Source organism: Elephas maximus, chromosome 20 (genome assembly GCF_024166365.1).
Source record: "Elephas maximus indicus isolate mEleMax1 chromosome 20, mEleMax1 primary haplotype, whole genome shotgun sequence".
Taxonomy (NCBI): Eukaryota; Metazoa; Chordata; class Mammalia; order Proboscidea; family Elephantidae; genus Elephas; species Elephas maximus.
The window spans coordinates 38,862,582-38,885,752 of NC_064838.1; the positions used below are offsets into that span (position 1 = coordinate 38,862,582).

The window sequence follows — 23,171 nt, forward strand, 5'->3', positions numbered from 1 at the left end:
CAAAGAAGTTTCCTGAATAAACTGAATGCTTCGAAGGCCAGCATAGCAGGGGCAGGGGTCTGGGGACCATGGCTTCAGGGGACATCTAAGTCAACTGGCATAATAAAATCTATTAAGAAAACATTCTGCACCCCACTTTGAAGAGTGGTGTCTGGGGCCTTAAACGCTAGCGAGCAGCCATCTAAGATGCATCAATTGGTCTCAACCCACCTGGATCAATGGAGAATGAAGAACACCAAGGACACAAGGTGATCACGAGCCCAAGAGACAGAAAGGGCCACATGAACCAGTGACTACATCATCGTGAAACCAAAAGAACTAGATGGTGCCCAGCTACAACCGATGACTGCCCTGACAGGGAACACAACAGAGAACCCCTGAGGGAACAGGAGAGCAGTGGGATGCAGACCCCAAATTCTCATAACACCAGACTTAATGGTCTGACTGAGACTGGAAGGACCCTGGTGGTCATGACCCCCAGACCTTCTAATGCCCCAGGACAGGAACCATTCCCGAAGCCAACTCTTCAAGCATGGATTGGACTGGACAATGGGTTGGAGAGGGATGCTGGTGAGGAGTGAGCTTCTTGGATCAGGTGGACACTTGAGACTAGGTTGGCATCTCCTGCCTGGAGGGGAGATGAGAGGGCGGAGGGGGTTAGATGCTGGCGAAAAGGACATGAAAAGAGAGTGGAGGGAGAGAGCTGGCTGTCTCATTAGGGGGAGAGTAATTGGGAGTGTGTAGCATGGTGTGTATGGGTTTTTGTGTGAGAGACTGACTTGATTTGTAAACTTTCACTTAAAGCACAATAAAACTTATTAAAAAAAAAAAAAAGAAATCCCATACTATTTAGATAGTATTCCTTCCCTTTTCCCCTTCCCCACCTGCACACATTATTTGCCTCCTCTGAAGCACTAAGTGACCACTAATCTACTTTCTGTCTCTACAGATTTTCCTGTTTGGGACATTTTATATGAATGGAATTAAATAATATATGGTCATTTGTGCCTGGCTTCTTTGACTTAGCATAATGTTTTCAAGGTTCATCCATGTTGTAGCATGTATCACTACTTCATTCCTTTGTATAATCAAATAATATTCCATTGCATGAATATATTACACTTTGTTTATCCATTCATTCCGTTAATAAATATTTGGGTTGTTTCACCTTTTGGCTATTATGGATAATGCTGGTATGAGCATTAACATTTGTACCATTTTACATTTCTACCAGCAACGTATGAGAGACCCAATTTCTTCACGTTCTTGTCAGCACTTGTTATTGCCTGCCCTTTTGCTTCTAGCCTTCCGAAAAAACCCAACCCAGTGCCGTCGAGTCGATTCTAGCCATCCTAGTGGGCGTAATTTGGTAATCTGATTTGCATTTCCCTAATGTCTAATGACTAATGATGCTGGACATCTTTTCGTGTGTTTACTGGCCATTTATACATCTTCTTTGGAGAAATGTCTATTCAGATCCTTTGTCCCATTTTTAATTGGGTTGTCTTTTTATTATTGAATCATTAGAATTCTTTTTTCATATTCTAGATACAAGTCTCTTTATCATATATGTGATTTGCAAATATTTTCTCCTACTCTGTGGGTTGCCTTTTCACATTCTTGATGGTGTCCTGTGAAGCACAAACATTTAAGAACGAAAAAGCAAAATAAACCCCACTGCCATCGAGTCAAATCTGACTCATAGCAACCCTATAGGACAGAGTAGAACTGCCCGATACAGTTTCCAAGGAGCGCCTGGCAGATTCGAACTGCCAACCTCTTGGTTAGCAGTGGTAGCACTTAACCACTAAGCCACTAGGGTCTCCAAAAAGCAAAACACATGTACACATATATATATACACATACATATATATATCTTCACAGGATACCATCCAAAACCCTCTGAGATACTCTTAGTTCTCCTTTCTGTGAGTTCCAGTAACAGTCTGTACCTCTCCCAACTGTATCACTGTATTATCTGTCCTGAATTATGAGTGCCTGTCACACATACTAGACTATAAACATTTTGGGAAGAAGCTAAATTCTGTTTATTGCTGTATCCGTAATAACCTAGTAAAAGCCCTGGTCCAAAGTATGGGAGCAATTTATATTAGTCGAGTAAATGAATGAAAAGTTTTAATTTTGATGAAGTACAATTTATCTATTTTAAATTTTGTTAATTATGATTTTGGTGTCATATCTAAGTATCCACTGCCAAATCCAAGGTCGTGAAGATCTACCCCTATGTTTTCTTCTAAGAGTTTTAAAGTTTTAGCTCTTGTATTTGGACCTTTGATCCACTTTGAATTAATTTTTGTATATGGTGTGAACTAAAGGTCTAACTTCATTTTCTCGTATGTGGCTATCGAATTGGCCTAGCACCATTTGTTGAAAAGATGATTCTTTCTCCATGATGCTCTTGTAACCCTGGCTGAAAATCAGTCAACCATTGATGTATGGGTTTATTTCTGGACTCTCAATTCTAATCCCTTGATCTGTATGTCTATCCTTGCGCCAGTACCACATTGGCTTGATTACCATTGCTTTACAGTAAGTTTTGAAACAGGAAAGTATGAGCCCTCCTATTCTGTTCTTTTTTGCAAGACTGTTTTAGCTATTCTGGGTCCTTTCCAATCTCACATAAATTTTAAAATCAGCTTGTCAATTTCTTCAAAGAAGTCAGATGGGGTTCTGATCTGGATTATGTTGAACTGGTAGATCAGTTTAAAAAGTACTGCCAGCTTAACAATGTTAAGTCTTCCAGTCCATGAACACAGGATGTTTTTCTGATTATTTAGATCTTCAATTTTTTTCAACAATGATTTGTATATAAGTTTTGCACTTCTTTTGTTAAACGTATTCGTAACTACTTTATTCTTTTTGATGTTACTGCAAATGGAATTTTTAAAAATTTCTTTCAAATTGTTTGATACAAGTGTGCAGAAATACAATAGATTTTTTGTATCTTGATCTTGAATCCTGCAACCTTGCTGAATTTGCTTATTAGTTCTAATGGTTTAGTAGATTCTTGGGAATTTTATACATACAAAATCATGTCATCTCCAAATAGAAATATTTTACCTCTTCCTTTCCAATCTGGACGCCTTTTACTTCTTTGTTTTGCCTAACTGCCCTAGCTAGAACCTCCAGTACAGTGCTGAAAAGAAGTGGCAGTGAGAGCAGACATCTTTGTTTTGCTCCTTATTTTAGGGAGAAAGCATCCAGTCTTTCACCATTAAGAACAATGTTAGCTGTGGGTTTTTCACAGATTCCCTTTATCAGGCTGAGGAAGTTCTCTTCTATTCCTAGTTTGTTAAGTGTTTTCTATTATGAAAGGGTGTTTGATTTTCTCAAACGCTTTTTCTGCATCTATTGAGATAATGTTTTTTATTCAGTTGATATGACGTATTACATTAATTGTGGGACAAAGAACTAAGTTTGGCTTTTTGTCTCTGGTTTTTGAAAACAGCCTGAACTCTTCATCTTTCTAAAATACCCACGCCAAGTAGGGGCTACACAGGACCCACCCTGGAACAGGGCTCAGGAAGGGAGGGGGCATGATGAAGCCAATCGTATGTATTCACTGGACATGTATCTTCATGAGGTCCCAAAGACTCGGGGACTCTGGACCTTGAAGCGCTCTCTTGTGGGTTTCCTCAATTGGTGAGACCATCCATGCACAGAAGACGGTGCTACCCATCCCTGAGGACAATGAAAGTCTCATGCCAGTACCTCTCCCAGACTGTGCCTGATGTATCTCTTTGCTTGTATCCTTTCTGGCTATAATAAATGGGTACTGTAAATATAGGTAATAGTTTCCATTGAGTTCTGTGAGTCATTCTGGTGAATTATCAAACCTGCCAGGGGCACTGAGAGCCAGCAGAAAGGCTGGCGTTTTGCCTATTTGGTAGGGACTGGAAGAACAGAGTTCTAACTTGCAGACACCCAGCTCTGGGTTGTTAGCATCAGAATTATGAAATGGGAAACTGGGGATGAGTTTTCTTCATGTTTTGGAAATTAACCCTATGTCGCCTATTATTTATTAATTGATCCTAGACTGATCTTGGGACAGGAAAAAAAAATTCGTGGAAAAACTGGTGAAAGCCAAATAAGTCTAGAGTTCAGTTAACGGTAACATACCAACGATGTTCTCTTAGTTTTGACAAGTGCACCATGGTAATGTAAGAATTTAACAACGGGAGAGGCTGGATGGAGGTTATTGGAAACTCTCTGTACTATCTTTGCAACTTCTCTGTAAATCTAAAATTATTTCAAAATTAAAAAGTTTTTTTTTTTATTTAAATAGTATGGCAAATTTTAATGGTTAATATTAAATTTTAAATGTTCCTATAAGCCAGTTTTGAATCAAACTTGGTTTGGAAGAGCTAGAGGCATATAATAATGTACTGGTGAAAGAGTGAGCTGCATATTATTTCTTGAAAGTACAGCTCAACTGAGTTGATTCGAGCAGCCCATCCATCTAACCCTGACTATTCGTCACACTGTACAGGGGCTTCTTCTTTGGGATTTTCAGTTCGCTCACGCATCATCTCTTTGTAACTCAACATTACGGTTCAGAAACTATCAGTGAATACATTCCCCAACCCCAAAATGCTTCTGTTACCAATGTCATTGTGACCTAAAAAGCATTTGGTTAGGAAAGACCTCTGGAGGAAAAAAAAAAAAAAAAATCAGCCAGTACAGGCTATGCTGATGAAGGGAAAAAAGGATGAAATCTACATCTGTAGATTTTTCAGATATCTTAAAAGATAACAGCCAGAGATATTCCAAGAGTTGAAGAAGCTCAGATAACTTCATCTCTGAAGTCACCTACAGCGTGGAACAAAACATTTGCAAAAAACTGGGTAAGATATAATATTAAGGATAAGAAATGAAAGGCCAAGGTAATAATGACATTAAAAAAATTTAAATATCTCCCCTGTACTGTCAAGTACAATTTAGATTAATTAAGGGGGCAACTGAAAAATGGATTCTAAGTCCAAGGAATTCTTGTCATACCCACGGGTATAATGATTCCAGCTTACGTATCCTTAAGATATCCAAAATATCGAGTTTTCAAGAAATCAGAAGGGTCATCTAGTAGAAACCACCCACCCAGTGTTTTAATATCTTCTGTGAGAACGTGGGGTTTGTACAGTTAACAATTATACATATAATTCCCACTAAGATCAGAGGGAATATTTGAAAGAAATTCTGTAAGTGAAAAAGGAAAGTCCATAATTTTCCACCAGAAAGGAATTATTGAGAATAAACTACAATGGGACTTTCCTCAATATGACATAAAATAGCAATAACCAACACTTCTATAGCTCTTACTATGTGCCAGGCACTGTTCTAAGAGGTTTACTTGTTTTAACTCATCTACTAATCCCAAGCAATCCTATAAAGGTAAATACCATTATTCTCCCCATTCTCTAGATGCAGAACTAGGCACAGAGAGGTCACACAGCTTGCAAGTGCCAGGGCTTAAATTCAGGCAACCTGGCTCCAGCATCTGCATTTTTTTTACCACTATATTAAACTGCCTCTCTGAATAAATGAATAAATTTGAGCTCTCTATAGAACATCAAGTTGTTATTTTGTATTATCCAATTTTTGTAGTTTGCCTTGTAATCTGTGACTTACCTGACCAACAGAGAAAAAGGTTGATCTGGGACTCCAGAGAACATTTATAGAATTGACAATGCTGCCTTATCTCATTCTTAGAGCAAAAGTATGGCACTACTAAAGCTCTTATATATTATTACTTCATTAAATCCTCATAACAACCCTATAAGATAGACAGGTACTATTATTATTCCCATTTTCTAGATGAGGAAACTGAGGCACTGAGAAGTCACCCAGATAACAAGTGGCAGGGTCTGAATTTAAACCCCAGTCTATCTGATCCCATAGCCCACAATCTGACTATAGATTCTCCTTCCTACTGAGGTCCTTCCTGTCCTTCCCCTCTAGCATGGCCCAACTCACACTTAACCCTTTGACAGAGAGTTCTTACAGAGCACACTTCCAGTCATATTATTTACCTGTGCAGCCCCCACCACCAGCCTAAGGAAAGGGGTAGTGTTCCTTCATTGTCTGCTGATTAAATAAATGAATATCCAACATTAATAACTCCTCAATTTAGACTATTTCTACTTGATTACAGCTCAGCACTAAAATGATGAACTGCAGGCTTTTTTACTTGCTTAGCTAGTTTAATGGCAATGGAATCTAGAGAATATTTGAAATAGGAAGATACTGCTTTTGTGTTCCTAATTAAGAATGCCTTATATTATTCTGAAAGTCTCCTAAAATGCATTTTTTTGCCACGGGAAATAACAGCTGTACTAAGGTAATATATGAAATTCTATTTCCTAAAGGAAATAAGGTATTTGACAAAAAATTTTAGCTAGCAAATTTGCTGAATGCAGACACCAAACTTACATTAACCTAACTACCTCTTTTATCCTAGAGAATTAACAATGGCCTCTTAGGGCAATGATCCATGTTAAAAAAAAAAAACCAAACCCATTGCCATCCAGTTGATTCCGACTCATAGCGACTCTACAGGACAGAGTAGAACTGCCCCATAGAGTTTCCCAGGAGCACCTGGCGGATTCGAACTGCTGGCCTCTTGGTTAGCAGCCGTAGCACTTAACCACTACGCCACCAGGGTTTCCATAATCCATACAAAAAAAAAAAAACTACAGGATTTTCAATGTAATTATTCCTATCACAAACTAAACCAACAGATACACATGAATATTTTAAACCCCAATACTTTCACAGCCCTAACAGCCCTTTCAAAAATTTCACATTAACAAATTTATGAAATCTATCTTCTTTCAAAGGAGCCCTGGTGGTACAGTGGCTAAGTACTCAGCTGCTAACAGTAAAGTTGGAGGTTCGGACCCACCAGCCACTCTGTGGGAGAAAGATGTGGCAGTCTGCTCCGGTAAAGATTACAGCCTTGGAAACCCTATGGGGCAGTACTCTTCTGTCCTACAGTAACTGACTTGATGGCAGTAGGTTTTGTTTGGTTTATCTTCTTTCGTGTTCATTAATATTTATTATTATTTGTCTGGGGAAAAGGGAACAACTAGTTACCTTAAAGTTAGTGGCTGATCTAAAATCTGAAAATCTGCTCATAATTTTTAGTGGTTTAAACTGCCATGTTTGTACTTAGTTCTTGTTTTGTTTTTTTAAACCTTTTCTTTAAATGTCCATTCCTAACATTGTGTCTTTGCCCTAGAAATATAAACATTAGTTCAAAAATACAAATCTGAACACCTCCAATATCCCTGGTTCCAGCATGACATGTGATTAATTGAAGGAGCTTTGGAAGAAGTGAAAGAGGTATGGGTCGGAATCTCAGTTCTGCCACAATGCGCACCTGTCCTATTATCTACATCTCTGAGCCTTGGTTTTTTCAATTATGAATTGGGAACACTTACAGTATCCACCTCAAAAGGTTGTTGTGAGGATTAAAGCCCATGCATAGGGACTTGTACCAAGTAATAGTCAAAGTGATTATTTTATTAGTGAGTAGAGATTAACAGTGTTTTTCCAAATCTGGTCCCTGCCTACCTCTTTTACACCTCAAGTTGCCTGAACATCCCAAGCTATTCCATGCTCTGTCTCTTTACATATGCTTGACTTAGTTATGTATCTGCCACACACTTTCCCACCCACTCCATCTGGGTCTGTCTTACGAATGCGTACTCACCATTTGAGACCCACCTCCAGAAAAACCTCCTTCACATGGAATTACACTTCTTACCCTGTTTTATAATTATTCCCTAACTAGACACCGCAAATGTTGAAGAAAGGACCCGTGGCTTATTCACCTCTGTACTTCTCAGTACTTAGCATGATCTCCAGTACAATTCCAATGGCAGAGGACCAATAATGACTGCTGAATGCATAGAAGTGGGCCTTCCACCATTCCATGGTATTAACCAATTATTAAGAGTGAAAGAAACTAAGACAGAGCCTTGGAGTTAACATCATACCCACAACTTCTATAAGCATCAGATTCTATTAGTTTTTGGTTCAAGAGGAAATTTTTTTAGTCACCTTATTATACGCAGGTAGGCCACCCTCGTCATGCAAAGAAACATTAGGAATAAATGTTCTTGTCATTTTTATTTTTTCTTCAATGCTAGCATTTTACTTTGGATTTGGATTACATGCTGAATTCACTGGGATGGTTTTGAAACAAAAGAGCACACTGATGTATTTTTTCCTTTCAAAAGCAAGGGTGCTAGCTATTGTGCTAGCCCCTGTCACTCACCTCAGCCACCTGCTGGGTCCCCACTCTGTGCTGAACCAGCCCCTCCATATTTGTAGCCATGGTGAAGCAAGATCATTAGAGAACCTGTTTGGAAAGATGCAGCAACTTCCATCAGGTGGAGAGAAACCAGGCTACTTGAAAAATACTAGCAATCAAAACTCATCTTTGGTACTACCTTATGCAGATTTTGCCCTCTACTGGAGAAAGAGCTAGCAGGTTAAGCATATCTGGATACAACTTCTTCAGTTACAGGTACAAAATTATTTGTAGAAACATGTCAGTGTGAAAACAAGACAACCCCTGGTAAATATAGACAAAGATGAATTTGGAGCTTTAATTCTAATCAAGTCTCTTGGGTTGTAACAGTTTAATTTACGTCTCAAGGAGGTAGGAATCACACCTTTTTTGATAGCTCCCTGTCACACTATGCTGAAAAAGAAGGTGGCTATCTGAGAAAGGTGTGAGATCAACTCTGGATACGGAGCACTAGATGGCTATCATCAACTATGCTTCTGTTACTAGTGGCAATGTGAGAAGCAAAACCCTGCCTAGGTGCTAACCTCATGCATGGTTGAAAGGCAAACATTATCATTAATAGAGAAAAGAATTAAAGACATTGCATCACTGAACTGTGCTAAGAAAATGGTACCCATAAATTTATCAATGCATACTTTAAAATCCTTATTAGATTAAGAAAACCAGGTAATTCAGCTTTCTATTAATAGAAAAAAGTAGGTATGGTGCCATCATTTGCAAAAATTGAGACAGATAATCTAAAAATCAAAAGTGTGCTAGTCTCCTGAGTCAGGGCCACTTGAGCATAAACATTGCTGATGAAACAGCTGTACATGCAAACCCCCTGGTCTCTTCCAGCTATAAGACACAGCTTCTCTGAACACTTCCCGAAATGTTTCCCAATAACCCTGCCACAAATAATTCAAGCTAAAGGGAGTCCAGTGAAGGGAGTGCTGAAAAACAAGGCTCCAGTAATTGACAGAACACCAATTAAGATGTTTCAACAAATGGATCCAAAACTGGAAGCACTCATTCATCTATGCCAAGCAATTTGGAAGACAGCTACCTGGCCAACAGACTGGAAGAGATCCATATTTGTACCCTTTCCAAAGGGAGGTGATCTAATAGAATGCAGAAATTATTGGACAATATCTTTAATATTGGAAACCCTGGTGGCATAGTGGTTAAGTGCTACAGCTGCTAACCAAAGGGTCGGCAGTTTGAATCCACCAGGCACTCCTTGGAAACTCTACGGGGCAGTTTTACTCTGTCCTATAGGGTCGCTATGAGTCGGAATTGACTCGACGGCACTGGGTTTGGTTTGGTTTTGACTTATCATTAATATTACACATGAGTAAAATTATGCTGAAGATAATTCAAAAACGGCTGTAGCAACACATCGACAGGGAACTGCCAGAAATTCAAGCTGGGTTCAGAAGAGGACATGGAATAAGGGATATCGTTGCTCATGTCAGATGGATCTTGGCTGAAAGCAGAGAATACCAGAAAGATGATTACTTGTGTTTTATTTACTATGCAAAGGCACAAGACTGCGTGGATTGTAACAAATTATGGATAACATTGCAAAGAATGAGAATTCCAGAACACTTCATTGTGCTCATGAAGAACCTGTACACAGACCAAGAGAAACAAAAGAGCACACTGATGTATTTTTCCTTTCAAAAGCAAGGGTGCTTTTGAACAGAACAGAACAAGGGGATACCGCATGGTTTAAAATCAGCAAAGGTGTGTGTCAGAGTTGTACCTTTTCACCACATTTATTCAGTCTGTATGCTAAGCAAATAGTCTGAGAAGCTGGACTATATGAAGAGGAATGCTGCAGCATGACTGGAGAAGAGCTCATTAACAACCTGCAACAGGCAGATGACACAACTTCGCTTGCTGAAAGTGAAGAAGACTTGAAGCACTTATTGATGAAGATCAAAGACTACAGCCTTCAGTATGGATTACACCTCAACACAAAGAAAACAAAAATCCTCACAACTGGACCATCACCATAAATGGAGAAAATACTGAAGTTGTCAAGGATTTCTTTTACTTGGATCTACAATCAACGACCATGGAAGAAAAAAAAAGCAGTCAAGAAATCAAATGACGTATTGCATGGGGCAAATCCACTGCAAAAGACCTCTTTAAAGTGTTAAAAAGCAAAGATGTCACCTTGAGGACTAAAAGGCACCTGACCTCCCCCCCAAAAAAACACCCCACTGCCGTCAAGTCAACCACGACTCATAGCAACCCTATACGACAGAGTACAACTGCCCCATAGGGTTCCCAAGGCTGTAAATCTTTACAGAAGCAAACCGCTACGTCTTTCTCCCACAGAGCAGCTGCTGGGTTTGAACCGCCAACCTTTTGGTTAGCAGCCAAGTGCTTTAACCACTGTACCATCTGGGCTGTTTCACCTGACCCAAGCCATGGTATTTTAACTGCCTCATATGAATGCAAAGACTGGACAATGAATAAGGAAGACGGGAGAAGAATTGATGCCTTTGAATTATGGTGCTGGTGAAGAATATTGAATATACTGTGGACTACCAAAGAATGAACAAGTCTGTCTTGGAAAACATACAGCCAGAATGCTCCTTTAAGTGAGGATGGCGAGACTTTGTATCATGTGGTTTGGACATGTTACCTGGACAGACCAGTCCCTGGAGAAGGATATCATGCTTGGTAAAGTAGAGGGTCAGCGAAAAACAGAAGACCTTCAACTAGATGCAGTGACACAGAGGCTGCAACAATGGGCTCAAACACAGCAATGTTTGTGAGGATGGCGCAGGACTGGGCGGTGTTTCGATCTGTTGTATGAAGGGTCACTATGAGTTGGAGCTGACTCGACAGCATCTAAAAACAAGAACTTTGGCCTAGTTCCTAGACGAATCACTGACTGTATAAGTACCACGGTTAAGAGGCGAACGAAACTCTGGTATCATTTATTTCCCAGATTTACATGTAAAAATGATATTACTGTGCACATAACACATACAAATGTGTACATAGCTCATTTTTTTGGCCCTTCTTCAATCACAAACTATTCTTAACTATTTTGCAATGAGATTTTACAAAACTCTTTCCTGCAGTTTTTATTTAAAGTATTATACTGATAAAACTTTAAGTCTCTGGTAACTTTCTAAATTATTCTATCCACTACTAGATAGCCACTTCTATTACCATAATCCCCCTTTACGTTATTTACTGCCAAAATGGCAACACGGGAGAAATGGCACCATGAAACTGTGATTGACAAATATAAATTCCTGGCCCCTGCCTTCAAGGAGTCAAAAACCTGTAAGAGCAGTATCGCAACAGCTGCTATGGTGGAGGCCAGGTCACCAGTATCAGTGAGTCTTCATTTTCACATAACGGGATTAGGTTTGAAACTGTGGAGACGGTGTTCGTGGTTATTTATTCTTTCTGTAAGCAGTAAAGTCTTTTTTACTTTTGTTTCTAAAAGGGAAAGCACAGAGAAACACTCTGGTATTTCCCCTTGCTACAGTCTTGTTCCAACTAACAGAAATGGAAGGAAAAACGCATACTTCAAATGTACTATTTCTAGAAGTCAATCAACTGTTGTTTAAAATAATTATTGCATATGAAAAGTCTACAGTTCTATAATCTTTTTCCTTAAAACAGTAAATGAGAGCTCTCAAAAATCAAATGGATAAAGACAATAGTGGTTATACACTCTTATTAAGAACTAAAATTCAAACATGCAGGAGCAACTACTAATTTTAGCACTTTTAGGAGTTACCAGTATTTCTGCTGCTATTATCGACTACAGTCTGATGCTAGAAATACGTGAATTTGAATGCTGCAGGAATATTGTTAGGGAAATATTACTGAATAGTATACAAATAAGAGAGATCTAGAAAGGCATATCCTTCTATTGATTTTCCTTAAAATTAATGGCTTAATCCTTTAAGTTTAGAGTTGAAGTAGACTTTATAAATGACTGCGTGATTTTACAGAGACTTAGTAACTCAGAAAACTTTCTGTAATAATTCACCGTAACACTCATATTTTCAGCACCTAACAACCTCTCACAGGGCTTGGGGTCCCAAGGGAATTCTAATGACTAGTGACTAGAGATGTTAGGTCACAGAGAAGTAGTAGTAAACTTGTTTAGCTTAGAAAAGCTAAATATTCTGGACATAAATTCTTTGTTGATTATATGAGCTACAAATATCTTCTCCCACTCTGCGGCTCATCTGTTTATGGCATCTTTAGATGAACAGGAGTTCTTGAATTTAATATGGCTGAATTTATTGATATTTTCCTTTATAGTTTGTACTTTTATGTTTTATTTATAAAAATCTTGTTCCACCCCCAAAGTCATAATTTGGTATATTTTCTTCTAAGTGTTTAAGTTTTGCTCCTCACATATAAGTCTTTTAATCCATCTGCAGATTAATTCTTGAGTCTGATGAGGAGTAAGGATCCAATTAATTTCTTTCCCATATGGATAATCAGTTTTCTAGCACCATTTATTGAACAATCTATCCTTTTCTCCACTGACCTGCAATGTCACCTCTGCCATATCTTAGGTTTCCCTACATATGTGAATGTAACTCTAGGTTCTCTATTCTGTTCCACTTCTCTTTCTCTATGCCAATACCACTGTCTTATCACTGTAGCTTTCTAATAAAGGTTTTGCTCTCTGGTATGGCAAGTGCCCCCGCCTTTCTCTTCCATACCAATTTCCTGTTGGGACAGTACCCTGGGCTATCTCAAACCTCTAATACCCAGAGCATCAACCTTCTTCATACTTGAATTCTTACAATTCTTGATCTCACTGTTGATTTTCTGCCTCCAAAGCAGCTTCAGGCATCATCAACAGCAGTTTTGGAATCTGCTTAAAAATGAACAAGAAGGAAGGTACACCTTCTGGAAAAACAAGCAGAGACAAAAAAATGAAAGTAAAAGAGAGAGAGAGAACTTGAAAGAAACTATGCAAAGCAAGTGTTTTCAATAAAGATTTAAATGTAATAAACGAGAAATGAGAGTAATTTCAAAAATATTTTCCATTTCATTATTTTTGAAAATACGTGAATTCACAAACCATATCCTATCCTCTTATGTAAATAAAAAAGACACAGGCTGCTTCTTCAAGGACATCACAACGTGAGGTAAAACAAAATCCTCAGATGATGCTGTAAAAAAAAAAAAAAAAAAATTTTTTTTTTTTTTTCCAGATGATGCTAAGAAGGGGAAAACATTTCATTCAAGTACCTCCCCAGGGTAAAAAAGATAGTGTCAGAGGTTAAGGAAAAAAATGAAAAGATAGTGTCAGGAGTTAAGACTCTCACCTGAGAGATTCTCTTACTGCTACCGCAGCCATAGGCAGTCCTAGAGACAGAAAGATCACACAGTGAGAACAAATGGCAGAGAGTTTTGGAAAGGGTAGCAGGCAGTGGTTATCAATTAGGGGATGATCCCCTAGAATGAGTATCTCTAGGAACAGAGGGTTGTGTCTAAATATGTAGTCTGAAAATCGTATTCACTAGCACAATCTAAGTCTGCATTTGAAATCTGGGGGGAAGAAACCTATTATTTTTATATTACAAGCTATAGAAATAAAGTTATTCAAAACAATCTCCTTGCCTGTTGGAGATCAGCATGATAATACTGACAGTAACTAACATTTACTGAGTGGTTACTACAGGTTGGACACTGTATCGGTACTGTGGACAGAACACTACACTACATCTTGGTACAGAAACCTGAGTCTTCAAAAGCTGGTACTTGATCCACTCAGCTCCCTAACTTTCAAAGGCTGACCCCAGAAACAAGGTTTACTGAAAAGAGTTGGGTGGGTTGCCTAAAGAGTTATAAGTCGAAGTATCAAAAGCATAAAAAACTGCTACAGAATATCTTCCTATAGTGATTTTAAACTAATCAAGCCAACCACCACTACCAATCCTAATATGAACTAAGCAATGAACTGACTGCTGAGAAATATGAAGAAATACGTAAAAGAAAAAGAAATACGTAAATGCTACAATGAGTGTCCAAAGGGAGAAGCACCTCCTTCTTCTGCCAGTGGGAATCGGCGAAAGTTTTCTAGGAGGGGAGATATTTAAACTGGGTCTTAAAGCAAGGGTGGGAGTTCAGCAAGCAAAGAGAGGGCAGGATGGTGACTGAGTTCTCAGCAGAGGGGACAGCTCATATAAAACTAGCAGGTATGAAGGTGTCATGGATTGAATTGTCTCCCCCAGAATATGTGTCAACTTGATTAGGCCATGATTCCCAGTACTGTGTGGCTGTCCTCCATTTTGTGATTGTAATTTTACACTAAACAGAATTAGGGTGGTATCGTAACACCACCCTTACTCAGGTCACCTTCCTGATCCAATGTAAAGGGAATTTCCCTGGGGTGGGGCCCGCACCACCTTCTATCTCTCAAGACATAAAAGGAAAGGGAAGCAAGCAGAGAGTTTGGGGCCTCAAACCATGAAGAAAGCAGCACCAGGAGCAAAGCACATCCTTTGGACCCGAGGTCCCTGTGCTTGACAAGTTCCTCGACTGTGGGAAGGCTGAGGATAAGGACCTTTTTCCAGACTCGACAGAGACAGAAAGCCTTCCCCTGGTACTGATGCCTTGAATTTGGACTTTTAGACTACTTTACTGTGAGGAAAAAAATTTCTCTTTGTTAAAGCCATCCACTCGTGGTATTTCTGTTATGGCAGTACTAGGTGACTAAGAAGGCAAATGGCACAGTCAAAGAAAAGCAGGCACTCTTATGTGGAACTGTGGGAGAAGTCAGGGGAGGAAAGCGGCTGACACCGTGGACAATGGTGAATTATCAGTAGTTTGACAGAATTATAAAGTGATCATATACGGGTTTAAAAAAAAAAAATCCTTTGGGTAGTAGTGTGGAGATGACAGAAAAGAGAAAGGCAGCCAGTTAGGGAGTAGCAGCAAGAGTCAAGACCAGAGATAAAGGCGATTATTAAACTTAACTTCAATTAATGAGTTTTTACTGTATAGCATACAAATGACAACAGGGCACAGTATATAAAAACTATTATATACATATTACAGAATGACGGAAGTAAAACCATTATTGCTTGGGGTTTATGCATAGTAAGTTTTAACATAAATTCTTCTAAAACCAAGTAGACCAATACCACCACTTTAATAATAAAGAAGTAGAGAACACAATGATGACTCTGAATCAACTGTTCCAGGCTCATAAAAAGTATACAGTTGATGAAACCTTGCAACGAGGGTTTCTTTACCCAGACAAGGTTACAGACCCCACTGAGGTGAAAGCTAGGCTCTGGCTGGAAACACCTGACTTTCCAGTTACCAGCACAGCTCAGCTATGCTCTCCACAGGGGCAGGCTTAGGAACCGGTGTCTCAGGTAACAATAAGCAAGTCCTGGGACAAGGGAACTACTGTCTTCCTTGAGCAGGGAAGGGCAGGGGAACTTGCCTTTCCTTCCACAATGAACTGATATCAATAATCTGTATTTATGTATTATGTGGCCCACAATTATATAACATTCAAAGTATCTGCCATCTTGATATTTTCTCATTTAAATAAGTGCACTGGATTCTGAGGCTCCAGCACTAAGCTGATCTCTCTGATATTAGACTATATGAGGTTACTGTGAAAAGTAATTCTTGGTACATTGACTGTGAAAAGTAATTCTTGGTACATTGGTAGCTACTACTGGTACAAGGTGATGGTAACACTTTATTTTCTCAAAGATATTTGAAATCAATAACTCAAACTGTAAAATCTATACTATAATCAGGAACAGGTCTCTTATTCTGACATAACATCCATATGAAATTTGTATGTGTGTGCATGCACGCACATGTGCCAGACACACATACACATGGCATTTGTAATTCACCCTGTCAAACTGTACAACTGGGCAAAATGAAAGGGCTAATTAGAATAAAATCTCACAAATACTTTAAAAATACCTAATAACTACTTATAAAATGCTACTGAGTACAGAACTTCTTGACAGGTATAAGATATTCAGTGTAACTTTTATTTTGCTTTGATTGTCAGAAAATAAAAAATGAGGAGTCAAATAGCCTGAAAAAGGATAAAATATGAGAGATATATAGCTCAAGACTTGAAATCACAGATCAAGACTTCAAATCAGGGAGTGGACATCAAGTGACAGGTTTAGTACAATATAAATGTTCACTGACAGAAAAGATGCTCACTAAGACGCAGCATCTGAGGTCAAGTTCACACAAACATCCTGTCACTGGAAACCTTGCCACTATTTAGACTCAGATTACGTAGCTTTTTTGTCAGGTGATTTCCTGCCCATTGTGCCCCCCCATAGGAAACTTGTTTCTTTCACATGAAAAGGATGGTCTGTAAGAAAGGGGCAGCAATGATATGTGTGTGTTAAAGATAGAGAGGGAATAAAAAACAAAAAACCAAACCCAGTGCCGTCGAGTCAATTCTGACTCATAGAGAGGGAATAGAAGGGAAGAAAAGTGGCTCTTACCTACATGGCATTCCTATCCTACCAGGGCAGTGCTGCAATTTTCTACATGGAGATTTCCCCTAAGAAAAAAATTGTACACTGTGGGTGATTTTCCTTACTTTACCAAGGAGCCCAAAGTGTAAAGGTAACGTGGACTCTCTTCATTTCTACTAATGTGATCCAGGGATAGATGGGTGGATGGAAAGCAGATGGATTTACTGAGCACCTATGATGTGACCCTCAATAACCCCCCAATTTAGACTCTTTATTCCCACTTGAGTACAGCTCAGCATTGAAATTATGAGCTGTAGGCTCTCTCACTAATAAGAAGGAAATCTAGAGAATAGTCTAAAAAGGATGATATTGCTTTTGTACTCTAAGAATGCCTTCTATTATTCTGAAAGTCTCCTAAAATGCACCTTTTGCCATGGGAAACAACAGCCGCACTAAGTTAATATATGAAATTCTGTTTCTTGAAGGAAATAAGGTATTTGATGGAAAATTTTGGCTAGCAAATTTGCTGAATGCACACACAAAACTTACATTAATCTAATTACCTCTTTTCTCCTAAAGAATTAATGACGGCCTCTTAGGGCAATGATCCATAGTCTATTCTCCAAATCAGCCTCGGTTGGAAGCCCTATTAAATGCAAAATAACTCTACATGTTTGAAAAACCTACATGATTTTTAAAGTAATTATTCCTATCACGAACTAAACCAACAAATATACATAAACATTTTAAATCCCAATACTTTCACAGCATTTCAAATGAAATCCATCTTCTTTCAAGTTTTGAGGTGCAATACTGAAGGATTCTATACGGAAAATATTAAACGATGCAGGAAGCATCAAAAAAAGATGGAAGGAATACACACAGTCACTGTACCAAAAAGAACTGGTCGACGTTCATCCATTTCAGGAGGTAACATATGATCAGGAACCTATGGTACCGAAGGAAGAAGTCCAAGCTGCACTGAAGGCACTGGCGAAAAACAAGGCTCCAGGAACTGACTGAATACCAATTGAGATGTTTCAACAAATGGATACAATGCTGGAAGTGCTCATTCATCTATGCCAAGAAATCCGGAAGACAGCTACCTGGCCAACCAACTGGAAGAGATCCATATTTGTGCTCATTCCAAAGAAAAGTGATGCAATATAATGTAGAAATTATTGAACAATATCATGAGTATCACACACAAGTAAAATTTTGCTAAAGATCATTCAAAAGCGTTTGCAGCAGTACATCGACAAGGAACTGCCAGAGATTCAAGCTGGATTCAGAAGAGGACATGGAACAAGGGTTATCATTCCTGATATCAGATGGATCATGGCTGAAAGCAGAGAATATCAGAAAGACGTTTACCTGTGTTTTATTGACTATGCAAAGGCATCTGACTGTGTGGATCATAACAAATTACAGATAACATTGTGACGAATGGGAATTCCAGAACACTTAACCATGGTCATGAGGCACCTGTACTTAGACCAAGAAGCTGTCGTTTGAACAGAAAAAGAGGATACTGTATGGTTTAAAGCTAAGAAAGGTGTGCATCAGGACTGTATCATTTCACCATACTTTTCAGTCTACATGCTGAACAAATAATCCAAAGAGCTGGACTATATGAAGAACGGGGCATCAGGATTGGAGGAAGACTCATAAACAACCTGCGATAAGCAGATGACACAACCTTGCTTTGCTGAAAGTGAAGAGGATTTGAAGCACTTACTGATGAAGATCAAAAACCACAGCCTTCAGTATAGATTACACCCCAACATAAAAAAAAAAACAAAACATAAAGAAAACAAAAATCCTCAAAACTGGACCAATAAGCAACATCACGATAAACGGAGAAAAGACTGACGTTGTCAAGGATTTCACTTTACTTGGATCCACAATCAACATCCATGGAAGCAGCAGTCAAGAAATCAAGAAATGCGCTGCATTAGGCAAATCTGCTGCAAAAGACCTCTTTTAAAGTTTTAAAAAGCAAAGATGTCACTTTCAGAACTAACGCAACCCTGAGCAAGTCATGGTGTTTTCAATTGCTTCATACGCACGCAAAAACTGGACAACGAATAAGGAAGACCTAAGAAGAACTGATGCCTTTAAATTATGGTGTTGGCAGAGAACACTGAATATACCATTGACTGCCAAAAGAACAAACAAATCCGTCTTGGAAAAAGTACAGACATAATGCTTCTTAGAAGCAAGGATGGTGAGACTTTGTCTCATGTACTTTGGACATGTTGTCAGGAGGAACCAGTTCCTGGAAAAGGACATAATGCTTGGTAAAGTAGAGGGTCAGCGAAAAAGAGGTAGATCCTCAATGAGATGGACTAACACAGTGGCTGCAACAATGACTGTGAGGATGGCACAAGACCAGGCAGCATTTTGTTCTGTTGTACACAGGGTTGCTGTGAGTCGGAACTGACTTGACAGCACCTAACAACAACATCTTCTTGCAAAGATAGTGCTCAGTGACTATGTGCTTGGCTGCTAACTGAAAAGTCAGCGGTCCAAACCCACCAGCTGCTCCGTGAGAGAAAGATGCAGCAGTCTGCTTCCGTAAAGATTACAGCCTTGGAAACACTATGGGGCAAGTTCTACTCTGTCCTATAGGGTTGCCATGAGTCAGAATCAACTCAACGGCAATGGGTTTGACTTGGTTTTGGTTTTATCTCATTTAATCCTTAACATGCTTTCTGAGTAGGTATTATCACCCCACCAAAACAGATAAGAAAACCTAAGACTCCAAATTTAATCAGCCTGTACAAAATCAGCCAGCCAGTCACCCAGCTAGTAAGCCGGTCTCACAAGTTATCCAGCTAAGTAATGGAGCTAGGATTCCAATTCAGGCCTCTTTGACTCTAAAATCACAATTTTCTCTCTATATCACAATGCCCTTTGGAAGTTTCCCAGAAAAAAGAACTCAAGAGGAGGAAATTTAAAGTAACAGGAGACTAGTTAATTATCTAAGGCAACAAAATTATCTAGCTTACATAAGCTAGATAATTTAATAACTGATTCAGACAAACACTAATTTCTAAATATGTAATTTATGTTTCAGTATCATTTATAGGGGAAGAGTCCTGGTGGCACAGTGGTTAAGCACTTGGGTGCTAATCAAAAGGTTAGTGGTTCAAACCCACCAGCTGCTCTGTGGGAGAAAGATGTGGCAGTCTGCTTCTATAAAGATTAAAAAAAAAAACAGCCTTGGAAATCCTACGGGGCAGTTCTACTTTGTCCTTTAGGGTTGCTATGAATCAGAATCAACTCGATGGCAACAAGAAATTGCTTACAGAAATTTCTGAACCAGAACCACCCAAATAGTAACATGACAATTCTTCTGGAACATGAACAAACTTTTCCCTTAAAATGTTGCCTATATACTAATCTCTTAATTAAAATGTAAGGATAATTTTCTTTTTTAAAAGGAAAAGTTTTTCCTTGAAGCATTTTGCTAAATTTAACATGCAAACACTGAAGTGCACAAATCGTACATGAAACAGCTCAATGAATTTTTACTAAGTGAATACATACAATGTAAACACCACACAGGCCAGAAAACACAGTATTACTGATACCTGCGAGTCCCCCTTCTATTCCATCACACTTATCAACTTCCCCTTTCTTCTCCTGACTTCTATTACCGTGGATTAGTTTTGCTTGTTTTTGACCTATATGTGATGTACTTTTTTTGTGCCTGGTTTCTTTTGCTCAACATTATTTTTGTGATAACTACTAGTAGTTAGTCCATTTTCATTGCTGATGGCATTCCAATGTATGATCATGACCAAAACAAACAAACCCATTGCCATGAAGCTGATTCCGACTCATAGCGAATCTATAGGACAGAGAACTGCCCCATAGGGTTTCCATGGAGAAGCTGGTGGATTCAAACTGTCAACCGTTTAGTTAGTAACCAAGCTCTTAATCACTGTGCCACCAGGGCTATTTATTTATCCATCCTATAGCTGATGGACATTTAAATTGTTTCTAGTTTGAAGCTCTTACCACTACAGTTACTATGAACATTCTTCAACTGCCTTTTGCTGCACTGCTATTTTCATTTGAAAATCTAATTTTTTTTTTAATTGTGCTTTAGGTTAAAGTTTACAGCTCAAGTTAATTTCTCATACAAAAAATTAAACATACATTGTTTTGTGGCATTAGCTGCAATCCCCACAATGTGACGCACACCCCCCCTTTCCACCCTGGGCTCCCAGTGTCCATTTGGCTACTTTCTGCCCCTTCGACTACTTTCTGTCCCTTCCTGCCTTCTCATCCTGCTTTTGGACAGGAGCTGCCCATTTGGTCTCCTATATCTGACTGAACTAAGAATCACACTCCTCATGTGTATTATTTTTGTTTTATAGTCCTGTCTAATCTTCGTCTGAAGAGCGGGCTTCGAGAATGGTTTCAGTTCCGGGTTAACAGTGTGTCCAAGGGCCATAGTTTTGGGGTTCCTCCAGTCTCTGTCAGACCATTAAGGCTGGTCTTTTTATGTGACTTTCTACATTTTTCTCCTGCTCTGTCCAGGATTCTCTGTTGTGTTCCCTGTCAAGGCAGTCCCTGGTGGTAGCAAGGCACCATCTAGTTCTTCTGGTCTCTTAGTCCTTTAGACTAGTACTTTCCTTGTGTCTTTGGTTTTCTTCATTCTCCTTTGCTCCAAGTGGGATGGGACCAGTTGACGTATCTTAGATGGCCACTCGCAACCTTTTAAGACCTCAGACACCATTCTCCAAAGTGGGATGTAGAATATTTTCTTAAAAAACTTTGTTATGCCAAGTGACCTAGATGTTCCCTGAAATTATGGTCCCCAGGCCCCAGCTACTCTGTCCAAAAATTTTCTAATTTTTAAAAATTGAATTTGTCTTTTATTTCTTCAAAAAACATACATTATAAATTTAAATTTTACTCGAAAAAATATCTGCATTGTATCAAATAAGCGAACAAAAGTATTCTAATTACCAGAATCTCCAGTTGATGGCTGACGCAATTTGTGACATCTGCTTTGAACCTTGGTATAGCAATTAAAAGGTGATTCTTCAATATTCTAAGGGAATGGGCTATTCAACTAATTGACCTTGTAAAAAGATGCATTATAGCAGGAGAAAAAGAGAGAATATGAATATGAGGGTGGTACAAATGACATTTCTGAAATGTTCTACAAATGAAACATAATCAGATGCACTGTACAAGGAATACCACTGGGGGAAATGCATCATGAAGCTATCTGTTATGGACTGAACTGTGTCCCCCCAAAATATGTGTTGTAATTCCTAACTCCTGTACTTGTGGATGGAAACCCTGGTGGCTTGGTGGTTAAGTGCTATGGCTGCTAACCAAAAGGTCAGCAGTTCAAATCCACCAGGCACTCCTTGGAAACTCTGTGGGGCAGTTCTACTCTGTCCTATAGGGTCGCTATGAATCGAAATCAACTCAACAGCAAGGGTTTTTTTGGATACTGGTGGATGTAACCTCATTTGGGAATCGGGTTTTCTTTATTATGTTCATGAGTCCATATCAGTGTAGGATATGTCTTGTGATATAAACCAAGCTGATTAGGCAGAGAAAGAAGCAGAGATGAAAGATAGATGCCAAGCCATGTGGAGATTACCAAGGAACCAAGAAACAGAAGCTGAAAAGAGACAAAGATCTTACCCCAGAGCCGGAAAGACCTTCCCCTAGAGCCAGTGCCCTGAGTTCAGACTTCTGGCCTTGTAAACAACAAGAAAATAAATTTGTTTGTTAAAGCCACCCACTTGTGGTACTTCTGTTATAAAGGCACTAGATAACTAAGACACCATCCAATCTCAATTACGTATCTTTCTCAACAGAGACCCACCTACCATATAGAAGCAAGCGGTTATTGGAGTTTTTAAGGTACATTTGTGGGCAGCCAAGCAGGAAACAAAAGTCCTCATGCTTGAGTCTTACCCCACTAGCCTCTCATTTCTCTTCCTCACTCTTCAGTAGCATTCACCCCATTTTTCAGGCCCCAATACCTTCTCTTACCAAGAATCAAAAAACAAAACCCACTGCCATCGAGTCGATTCTGACTCATAGCAACCCTATAGGACAAAGTAGAATTGCCCCATAGAGTTTCCAAGGCTGTAAATCTTTACAGAAGCAGACTGTCACATCTTTCTCCAGCAGAGCAGCTAGTGGGTTTGAACTGCCGACCTTTTGGTTAGCAGATGAGCACTTTAACCACTGTGCCACCATGGCTTCTTCCCTCACACCTCCCACTAATCCAAACAGGAAATGAAGATACCTTTGTTTACACTTGGAATCTTGGAATGAAATTCCTCCCTATCAACAATGTCAGGGATTAGAATCTTTGGGGCTATTGTCAACAATCATAAGATGAA

General features: G+C 39.1%; 1 protein-coding gene across 5 annotated transcripts in view; it reads right to left on the reverse strand.

Annotated features, from left to right (window-relative positions):
- Positions 1–23,171, reverse strand: part of NR2C2 (nuclear receptor subfamily 2 group C member 2) — a 128,803-nt gene that overhangs the window by 98,923 nt on the left and 6,709 nt on the right. For 3 of the 5 annotated variants that reach the window (XM_049863006.1, XM_049863008.1, XM_049863007.1), the window contains 3 exons: positions 13,639–22,517; positions 13,392–13,482; positions 8,297–13,216 (listed from right to left, as the gene is read on the reverse strand). The exons of the other annotated variants lie outside the window; for them this stretch is intronic. In XM_049863006.1, coding sequence (XP_049718963.1) covers positions 8,297–8,356 — 60 coding nt within the window. In that variant the 5' untranslated portion in view covers positions 8,357–13,216; positions 13,392–13,482; positions 13,639–22,517. Of the gene's footprint in view, positions 1–8,296; positions 13,217–13,391; positions 13,483–13,638; positions 22,518–23,171 lie in introns of those variants that run through there. 5 annotated transcript variants of the gene reach the window in all.